Below are 11,108 nucleotides of genomic sequence, written 5' to 3' on the forward strand. Positions count from 1 at the left end.
ATCAACATTAAAGTAGCTATTTTACTTTAGATGTGTGAAGTAGTGCAGTGTTTTAATATAGTTTAATTTAATATTGTTTCATCAGTTCAAAGTGTTACATTTGCATCTTTCCTGAGTGTGCTGAATTTGAGTGCCTTTTTCCCTTAGTTATTGGAATTTTTGCTTTTTTTTTCTTTATTGTCAGGGAACAATTTCCTTTTTACAACCCTTAAAGTTTTAGAATTAGCATACTGCTTACAGTAGACATGGGGATTATGTACAATCTGGTTTATAATACTCTCAGTCATACTAAGGAATACAAGGCATACACATACTTTTCCAGCTGAGGCTCTAAAGCAGCTTGTAGGTTATATGAGGGTTCACAGTATCACAGTATCACAGTATCACAGAGGTTGGCTTTTTTAGTATTTTTTTTGTTTTTAATTGCAGAGCTTCCAAGGACACAGACTGATTATGAAAACAGTCTGACCACAAAGATGTTCTTGTTCCAGTTTGTCAACTACTATTCTTCATGCTTCTACATAGCCTTCTTTAAGGGTAAATTTGTAGGTCACCCTGGAAATCCAGTATATTGGCTAGGAAAGTATCGCAATGAAGAGGTAAGAACACATTATAGTGTTTTTAAATACGAGGAGCCATTAGTCCAGGTGTTCTGATGCAGTTAGGAGTTTATAACATAGTTGTACATATTTAACATGAGAGTTCAAAAAGTGACTGTCTCTGAAGCCAATCACCTCCTTAGTAACCCCTGGCATAAAATAATATGACACGAGACCAACTGGGCTTAGAAATGTATTATGTGTACCTAGACAAGGATATTTTCCCATGGTCAAACAACCTGTGAATCAGCACAGAGGGGAAGGGGAGAACATCAGTGGAAGCATTCCTGTTCTGCTGAGTGACCTGTACCTGGTGACAGGACAGTGCAAATCTGCATTACTTCACCCGGTATTTCACTCTTTCTCTAGTGTCCTGTCAGCCTAGCACATGTAACAATATGTGGCCTGGAAATGGTTTTTACATACCTTACTGAAAATCTTTGCCCACATAGTCATTTTTTGTTGCTTTAAGAAAGTTATCATAACAAATCAGGAATGCATTATTTTAAAAGTGTCATTCATGCTTGAAAAGTTCCCTGGCTTCAAAAATCTTTCATGTCTCTCCCAACCTTCAGTGTGATCCAGGTGGATGTCTTCTTGAACTCACAACCCAGCTTGCCATCATAGTAGGAGGTAAAGCAATCTGGAACAACATTCAAGAAGTGCTTCTTCCGTAAGTTCGAACTATTAAGTAAAGTGCTCTTTCATATTTGAAAGATACTGCTTTTGCTTGATGCGTTCAGGCATTTGGTCACTGAATTTGATAGGAGTGCATTGTATTCTAAAAGAATAAGACTAGTCTTTTGGTGCTTTTTTATACAATTTGGATATTTTCAGTCTGGTAACCTGAGCTCCTGTTTGTGTCATTCTGGTTGTTTTTAGTTCTAATCAGAAATGCTTTCTTCCTCTGCAAATCATACACAACGTGTTTCAGGCTGGATACTTAAAACTGAAGCAACAAAAGCTCTGAAAATATTATACTAGATACTGTTGCTTAGTATTGAGTGGAATTATTTGTTATATGTTATACATTGGGCTTTTTAAGTTGTGCATAAGTTATTAATTTAACTCATTTAGGTTTACAGTCATGTTTGACATTCATACTGCCTATACATTCTTTTTCAGTGGGGCAGATCTCTGGAAGGTCATAGAATTATAGAACAGAATCATAGAATCAGTTAGGTTGGAAAAGACCCATGAGATCATTAAGTGTAACTGTAAACCTGACACTGCCAAGTCCACCACTAAACCATGTTCCCAAGCACATCTACACGTCTTTTAAACGCCTCCAGGGATGGTGACCAAACCACTTCCCTGGGCAGCCTGTTCCAATGCCTGACAAATACCTGAAGGGCAAGAGTAAAGTAGAGGGAGACAGATTAATATCAGTGACTGATGCCCAGTGACAGGACCAGAGGTGATGGGCACAAACTGAAACACAGAGGGTTCCCTCTGAACATAAGAAAACACCTTTTCACTGTGAGGGTGACCAAACACTGGCACAGGTTGCCCAGAAAGGCTATGGAGTCTCCGTCCTTGGAGATATTCAAAAGCCACCTGGAAATGGTCCTGGGCAACTGGCTGCAGGTGGCGTTGCCTGCACAAGGAGGGGTTGGACCAGATGAGCTCCAGACATGCCTTCCAACCTCAACCATTCAATGATTCTGTGAATTTTTTGATCAGAAGGAACTAATCTGTCTAGTAACAGGCTTACATTTAATTTGGTTTTTTGTTACCTTGAATTTCATGTCATCATTCACCTATAAAACCTGAGTATAAATCACTATGATTCTGATATACTGCTCTTTTACACCCTTATTTATAGATGTAAATAACTGCTCTCAGGGTAAAGCAATAGAAGATTATGCTCACATTTGAAGGAATTTTTCAGTAATTCAAGAATAACTAAAAGCCACTGCTCAAAGCTGTAACAGCACAAATGTCAATTTTTTCCATTTACCAAACTTTTTAGGTTATTTTACCAATGTTAGTGGTCTTTTTCTCCCTGGCTGATAGTTGGGTTAAGAATCTAATTGGAAGATACTGTGCAGCTGCTAGATCAGAAAAAGTTGTTCCACGCTGGGAACAGGACTACCACCTGCAGCCCGTTGGAAAACTTGGACTGTTTTATGAGTATCTTGAAATGGGTAAGTGACAGTTCAGATTCACTATTGCTCCTGGGTACAAACACACTCCAAAGAAAATCTTCATACAAGCAGTGCTTAATAAGTCAATAGGCAGAGGAGAGATGAATATTTTCCAAGACAAGTTTTGATGAGACATTATAGAGAGTTTTGCGAGCTTTTATTATATTAAGCACCTACGCCTCAATCCCATTTATAAGTAGGAAACAGCATGTGCTGCTTCTTTGCCCATTCTCTGAGAAATGCACCCAGAAGGCAGCCCACTGCCATGCTCCATGTTGTGCAGCAGAGCCCTGTGCCAGGCTGCTCTGATGGAGTCTGCAGTCACCAGGACCTGTCACTGGTCTCTTGGGAGCTGGCATGTCTCCCCTGTGTTCTGCCACAGCATTGCCAGCATACTTGTCACAGCACTCGGGCACCAATAAAATGATGGAGGCTTTCCAGCACAGCACTGAGACAGATAGTCATGAGATTTCCAAGTCTTCATGATGAAGATGTAAGAAAGAAATAGATGTTTAAATACATCGGTTTAAATGGATGTTTAAATACATACAGTTGCTCTTGGTGTGTTGTGACTTGTAACATTTTTCTGTCCTCGCCACCTAGCAGGTTTTTCCAGTACTGTTGTGCTCCTACTTCCTCATATGTAAGATTCTCTAGGAACTCAGCTACTTGGTCTTGTCTCCATCTCCCACATTTGGAGTATATAAAGTGTACATGCTCACATATGCTTATCTTGAGTAAGTGAAAGCTTCATCGATGTATGTAACCTCTCACTTTGACAGTTATACAGTTTGGCTTTGTCACTCTTTTTGTGGCATCGTTCCCCCTGGCTCCTCTTCTGGCTCTGATTAACAACATGTTGGAAATCCGGTTGGATGCCTGGAAACTAACAACCCAGTTCCGGCGCATGGTTCCACAGAAGGCACAAGACATCGGCGCCTGGCAGCCCATCATGCAAGGCATCGCCATTCTGGCTGTGGTCACCAACGTAAGTACTTGGCCAACAACTGCAAAATGTAAAATGCCTTCACTGCAGGTGTTGCATCCAGATGTGGGGATGTCACATGTGGCAAGGTAGCACTTGAACAATCCTAAATTAATTACAAGTATCAGTCCCTTAAGACTGAGGCCTCTCTGAATTAGATTCTCAGTTACTTTACAGATGTTTTAGAAGCAGAATATGGCTACTGTCTAAAACATTGTATCTAAATAAAACAAATTTTATTTAGAGTTGCTGGAGTCTTCAGGAAAATCTGTTATATATGAAGACTATAGCACCTCTTTCCCCAAATTATTGCACATAATACAGATATGTTTTCAGATGGTCTACAGTTAAATGCATTAATTTTGAAAAAAAATAAGTTGCAGTTTAGCGAAGTTATAATTGGTTGTTGTTTCTACTTGTTACAATTCTTCTGCTCAATGACTTTATATTTGTATTTGGCTTTAAGCAATTTTGCACTTAAAACAGAAATTCAGCTTATTTCTTGTGTACTTAAAAATACAGTGTATGCTCAAAATTGCAGCACTTACCTTTAGAGATCACAATTAATTTTCTGAGAATTTTGAAATTCATCTATTTTTCAGTTGGAGTTAAAATTAATTTTCAAAGGGTTTCTTTAAAATATGTAGATTTTTTTTTCCTGACAAATATACTCCTAATAATGAAATTCAGACCTTTCAAATTTTCCATACTGTTAATTCATCAAGATCTTATACATAGACTGTGTTGTGGGGAGAAAAACAATCCACTGGAGTTTTCCACTGTGAATTATTTGATTATTAGATCCAGAGTGGATTTCCATGATTAGGTAAATATTATATTTCAGCCTCAGCTATCACATGTATTTTCAGGTATTGAAAGTCCTCCCAAAATTGCCCTTATTCTTGTTCAGAACTTTATTTCACACTATAGAAATTCAACAGCTATGGCAAACATAGCTACAATGTAGAGAGGAGACTCAGGAGAACATAAAAGCAGAGAAATAGGCACAGAGAAATAAGCACAGAGAAATGATGGAAGAAAAGAACTTGAGAATGGAAAATTTATAAGAGAATCTGAGAGACAGACAGCAAGCTCAAGCATATGTTCCAGCTGTTTCACACTGCTCTGCTGAGGCAAGCCAAACATAAATCCAGCTGTTCCATAGGCATGTGGAACATTCAAGGCCTTCTAGTAAATCTACTGTTAAAATTTAAAACAAAAATTATGCAACTTTGATAACACATGTTCAGATTTCTAGGTATGTCAGGTGACACGAGAGACAGTTTTGGGCTCTTTTGTTTTAGTGCTTGTGCCAAAAAATGGTTAGTGATAACTGTCCTAGCAGATGATGCAAATCCTAGCAGATAATGCAAATTCCCAGATGAAGCATAGCTTCACCTAGCATAGCTAGAAGTTGAGGCAACTTTATTGGTGCATCAATATCCTCTTTCAAACTATGCTGCTAGAAAGCTTATAAAATTAAAAGCAAAAAAAGTTTCAGATGCCATGGAAGAAAAACAAATACATAATGCTGTTGGATATGCTGACTTTCCTAGTAAGTCCAGCTGGATCTTGTGATACCACTATGAAAGAAAAATTGTTACAAGTACCTTAGTCATAGTCCTTATGATATTCAGGGCAAGGTTTAAGTGGCTTTGGTGACCTTATGGTGACTCAGATGTGTAGGCTTCTGTTAGGAATGTATTCATGACCTGCTTTCTGCAGAAAAAAGACCCAGCAATAAGTGCTACTCACAGCCCACTTGAGGCTAATCTGAGTTTTGCACCTTTTTTCACTCCAAATTCCTCCTTATGTGCTACACCCCTCAAGGCATCACTGAAAATGTGCCGTTCTCGATATGCAAAAGTATATTTACAGCTTGGTATTACCCTCTGTCCTCCTTGACAGGCACTCAACGCCAGTGCCCATGTGACTGTTAACTGCAGGCAGGTTTATTTTAGAGTCACGCATTTTGGAGGTCTCGTGTTAGATACAGTTAATGTCAGTGTGAACATGGTGCATTCGCCACTGACACCAGTGGGACTATGATCACGTGAGGGGCACAGCATCAGGGATTCTCATGCTCAAAAGGCTGTGCTGCAGGACAGCAAGGACCTCGAAGAGATCTGTATTTCTTGCTAATGAAGTGTGGTTATAAAGCCATGTATTAGAGCAAATGCTAGAAGCGGTTTTCTGTTTTTTTCTTGTTTGACATCCACAATCTGGCATAGGTCATCTGTCTTTACTATCCCTGCCTTGATGTTTCCTTAGTACACAGAAACTTTATTCTCTTTTACGTGACTTGTTACAGCTGATTAGACTTGGGTAGCGTGTCTTCTCCTTCATGCATTACCTTTGTAACATCTGCTAGTGACTTGCAAGCAACTTTTTAGAAAACTATCCATTTCTAGAGTTGCTGCTCAGGCACTGGACTTGCTATTGCATGACACCAAAAGCATCTGTTGTTGATTTGAAGACTGATTTTAATTAGTTATGGTACAAATGGAAAATTTTGCGCACTAAAGCTCAGGAAGGAGAGAATGTGCTATTTGTTTGTAGTTCTCCAGTGCAATACTCTGAAATGCAGCCCACCACTCAGGAGAAAAAACCTTTTTCCTTTGAGACAATGCTGTAGGATTAGCTTTCATATTTCTGCTCTCTGGAGCACATCTGGAGATCATTCTGAGAGAGGGAGGAGAGTGAGGCAGGGTTCAGATTAAGGATGATGAGAGACCTGGGGCCTTGCAGAAAAATTCAGTAAGAGCAAATATTAAGTTCTGTAAATATGCCATATTCCAGCATCTTTCTAAATGATACAAAGAAGCAGCATCGAACTTCTTTGATCCAAAGGGAGAAGGGTTTTTTTTGCCTTACTGTTCAGTTGCTATTAGTTCATTTAGGGTCTGACTGTATGAGCTAACGAACAGAAAGAAATTACACATAACTAAAACTTTCTGTGCTTGTACTTCAGTTAAAAATAGGAATTTAGGTGTGAGGTTGTCTCCCTGCAACTGCAAGACACAGTACTATATATTTCTCGTAAGCCAAAAACACCTACTCTGTGTGTAAATATAAAAAACACATAATTTTCACTTCATTGCACACTGACATGTAATGCTTAAAAACAGGTTTCAAAAGTGCATGCCAACTACATTTGATTTAAGCCAGAGTAGAGTACAAAAAAACCCAATCTTATCCTTGAAAATTTTAAACAAGTTTATTTTAGTCTTAGGACACCTCCCTTTTCTTTCTCATCAGCCAAACTAACTTTCTCTCAACTAAATTCAATTGTAACAATATTTTGGAGAAACAAATATCGATTTTGGACCACAGTCTCAATCTTAAGTCTTTATTCTGCAGCTTTTGTCTTAACTAGAGTTTAGCTTTTCTGTTATTTCAAAATAAAGCAGTTCAAATGGTAAGACATTAGGACAGTGTTGACCATTTGGCAGTGATGCTACTTGAGGTGGGGTGAGTCTTGCAGACTTTTCAGCTCCTCACCCTTTGCCTTCCCTGGATTTTCCCCTTGTCACTGTCTCTTGTGTTGTGCTGCCACCAGCACTTTGACAAACACACGAGGAACCACATCAGGGAGAGAATCCATGCCAGATTCCCCACCAGATCAGCACTGTGATCTGATCTGCTGCATGAACACATGAGTGGCTGCCAGGGGCAGAGGCAGGAGGGACAGTGGTTGTTTTTGCTAGCACTGCCACCAAAGTGCTGTTTGAGGAACTGTAGAAGAGGTGTCCCCATTTTTCTTTATCCTTTTTCCTCTCTTCGCTTTTTTTACAGCTGTTGAAAATAGCTCCTCAGGCTGGGGTTCTCTTGCTGGGAATGCTGCATGAAGGTGGACAATTTTTACCGCATCTCATGAGAACAAGGAAATACAGACTGCATGAATTGCAGGCTGGCATGAAGGGGAATAAAATACAGATATTAACCAGTTCTTATGCTCCTCTGATACCAAATACTGCTTAACTTTGCCACTTCCTGTATCCCACACCTGCACTAGACTTTTTTCTGCCCTTTTTATGTATCTTTGCCTTCACCTCTCTCCCTCTGACCCTGTTAGACCTCTACTTCACACTTTTCTCCCCCAAGTCTCTGCCCTGGTTCTTTCCATCCATGTTGTCAAGTGTTTTTTTTTCCTGCTGTGGAACAAAAGATTTCTCTTTCAGCTCTGGAGTGGAGCTCATCACTTCTTCCCAGGTGCTGGACACCAGAAATGCCTGTCATGATGCGCTGGGCAGACAGCCTCTCTCTAGGCAGTCTGCTGCACATCTCGCCAGTGGAAAGTCTTCCTCACAGAGAAGCCTTTTCAATGTGCAATAGCAGAAGAGGAGATTGGATTAAACATAGTTAATCTGCCCTCCAGAAGGTGTTTTGGGTAGTTCCTGAGTTTAGAAAAGACTTCCCACAACAAACCCACATGTCATATTTCTTACCCAGTTTGTCTCTAGTAGACTGAGTGGGACAGGGACTCCCTTGGGAGCAAAATAAAAACAAATGGTCACATCATATGTAAAACAGCACTATGCAGCTGCTATTAAAAAATTATCTTGGCATCAAGAACAGTTTCCACATGTACTGACACTGAAACTTATGAGGCAACAACTGCCAAGATGAATTTGGGCTGGCTAGCACCTCAGAAAGAGTGGGATATTTCTAGGGTCAGACATGGATTAGCTATATATATATAACTTATGTAATTATTTTACTCAAACCTCAGGCTTCCTGGTAAAACTTAATTTTCTGTTACTGAAGTACTTTTGTTTCCATAAGTTTCACCTGGCAGGATTTCTTTAAGCATCTTATAAGTACACCTGATGGCAGGCACATTTACTGAAGGTTAGAGGACTTTAAGGTGAGTTTTGCTGTTGATCTCCACTGCATGCTCATGGACAAAAAAAGTGTGTTGTAGTATAACTTTCTTAAGGCATCCAACAGAGTGAGTGTAATTTTAAAACTGTACAGAGTGCACATTCCAGAAAGAGATTGTTTTATGCCCATGAGTGACTAAGTGCTCATTTGCTGGGGGAACCACTGACTGGAAAAGCACATATTTTCTATTTTTAGCTCATACTGTAACTTTCAAGATACCAAGTATATGACAAAGCCATGTATATTAAGGCTTATTTCTTAAACACTACTCTGCTTTTTTGTCTTATTTTTCTGAAATGCAGGCTATGATCATTGCTTTTACATCTGACATGATTCCTCGCCTGGTTTATTACTGGTCCTTTTCAGTCCCTCCTTATGGGAGTCACAGCAGTTACACTATGAAAGGGTATATAAACAGTACACTTTCTGTCTTCAATATATCAGACTTTAAGAATGCAAGCAAGCCATTTTCCCCTTCGTTTGGGAACCAAATGACGTGCAGGCAAGTATCAAATAACCATCCTTCTCCAATGACAAAAATAAATATAATTTTTAAATATCTATATCACCCAATTCAGTTAAAAATACCCAGGAAGAAATGTTAAAACACACTAAAAGCCAGTCTATTTTGAATGGCAGAACGGAGTGGAAGTATTAATCCATAAGTTTGTGCTACGCAGAAAATTCTTACTTTATTTTGCTTTTCTCATAATTGGTAGTGTTCAAAAAAAAGCACTTTAATACTTTAAAAGTTATATAAGAGATTATTAATTCAGTGGAGGGGAGCGGGGGCGGGAGAGTATTTCAGCCAAATATGTTTTATTATGCACACACGAAGTTTGCTGTAGTTATGTGCAGCTGACGGTTCCTGGCTGCATTAAGCAGGGACATGTCTTGCTCCATCATCTGGCCACAGTGCCTTACTGCAGAGATGCCTCAGCCTAGTTCTGACTTCCCCGATTTGCTTTCAGATACCGGGATTTCCGCTACCCTCCTGGTCACCAGCACCAATATGAGCATAACATCTACTACTGGCATGTCATTGCAGCCAAGCTGGCTTTCATCATTGTCATGGAGGTAAGCGTACAGGGCTTTGAGCATTGCTTATTTAAACTTCTCTTCCCTCCCCTCCATGCAGAAAATCCCTCAAAATGTTCTGTCCAGGCACAGGTATCAGAGCTGGCCATGTGTGCCAGCATGGACAAGAGTTTGGGAGGTGTAAATAAAGTGTAGCAGCATTAGAAAAAGAAGCCTCTGAAATCACGACATCAGCAAAGGATTGCTCCACGTTTCCAGTTTATTTTCCCAAGAACTGTAAAATGATTTTTAGTATCAGAAATAGAAGGGACAGTTGCACACAAAATATTTTTACATGTACTTAGAGTTTGCGTGTAGCCTCATGAATACATGATACACGTGCACTAGCAGAGTGAAGTGTATAAAGACAGTCACTGCAAGAGGTGAGTCGGTAGATGAGCATCAAAAAGCAATTGCTCCTTCCTCCGCAGGTACAATCTGGGCTCACAAAAGATAAAAGTCAGTCCAAGATGAAGGGAGAGGAATATTAGGTATTCTTACATCATAAAATGTGCTTTGGGCCTGATCCAGGGATTCCCGAAGTCATCGGAAACATGCACCTGGTTAGATCAAAGTGCCTGTAGTAAAGTCCACTGCTCCACAGTTATTTGGACAACCCCAAAACAATTTTTTTAAAACTGTAAACAATATTTCCATGCAGGGAAGGAGGACTGGGTATTGGGGTTGCTGCAAAGCAGGCAGAGAAGTTCTTGTTAAAAACAGGATTAGAAAATCAGATTTTTTTTTAATAGACAATTATTCTATTCATTACTTGTCTGCTTTTCAGAATATGGTCCCACTGTGATAGACACTGATACAAAACCAGCTCAGAGTTTTACAAGATAACGTGACATTTCAATAATAATAATAATAATAATAATAATAATAATAATAACAACAACAACAACGATGTCACGATCAACCGGACTGACATTTTTTCATTTTCACCTTCCCCAGCATGTCATATACTTTGTGAAGTTTATTATTTCATACATAATTCCGGATGTATCAGAGAAGACCAAGAGCAAGGTCAAACGAGAGAAGTACCTAACACAGAAACTCTTGCATGAGAATGATCTCAAAGTTGTAAAGAAAAACATGGGGAAAATAGCCAACAAGATTATCAAAGGAGTAGAGAGCACTTTCCGACTGAAAGATGAATAAGTATTTTTTCCTATGGAATAACAGTATTTAGCCAACTAATACCTGTCCAGATATCACCAATGGTTAACCAAACACTTTGGATTAATTCCCTTTACCAAAGACTGTTTCTTGCAACTCTTAACTGTTCATTTACCTGTTTCCCTTGGACAAATGCAACCGCTGCGACTCAGAGAAGAGTTACCAATTTTTTAAACAGTTTTAGTAGGACATATTTTTAAACATGTAAAGATGAAAATTATTTATCATTTTAAG

The 11,108-nt window shown here is 39.2% G+C and overlaps 1 protein-coding gene across 1 annotated transcript in view; it reads left to right on the forward strand.

Annotated features, from left to right (window-relative positions):
- ANO6 (anoctamin 6) overlaps nt 1–10,856 on the forward strand; it is a gene marked incomplete at both ends in the record, with an annotated part of 71,684 nt that extends 60,828 nt beyond the window's left edge. The window contains 7 exons of the mRNA XM_080360307.1: nt 430–599; nt 1,175–1,272; nt 2,616–2,746; nt 3,529–3,734; nt 8,918–9,117; nt 9,587–9,692; nt 10,650–10,856. Coding sequence (XP_080216433.1) covers nt 430–599; nt 1,175–1,272; nt 2,616–2,746; nt 3,529–3,734; nt 8,918–9,117; nt 9,587–9,692; nt 10,650–10,856 — 1,118 coding nt within the window. The remainder of the gene's footprint in view (nt 1–429; nt 600–1,174; nt 1,273–2,615; nt 2,747–3,528; nt 3,735–8,917; nt 9,118–9,586; nt 9,693–10,649) is intronic.
- Nucleotides 10,857–11,108: the final 252 nt, after the last annotated feature.

This window comes from Nesoenas mayeri (assembly GCF_963082525.1).
Source record: "Nesoenas mayeri genome assembly, chromosome: 1".
NCBI classification, from domain to species: Eukaryota; Metazoa; Chordata; class Aves; order Columbiformes; family Columbidae; genus Nesoenas; species Nesoenas mayeri.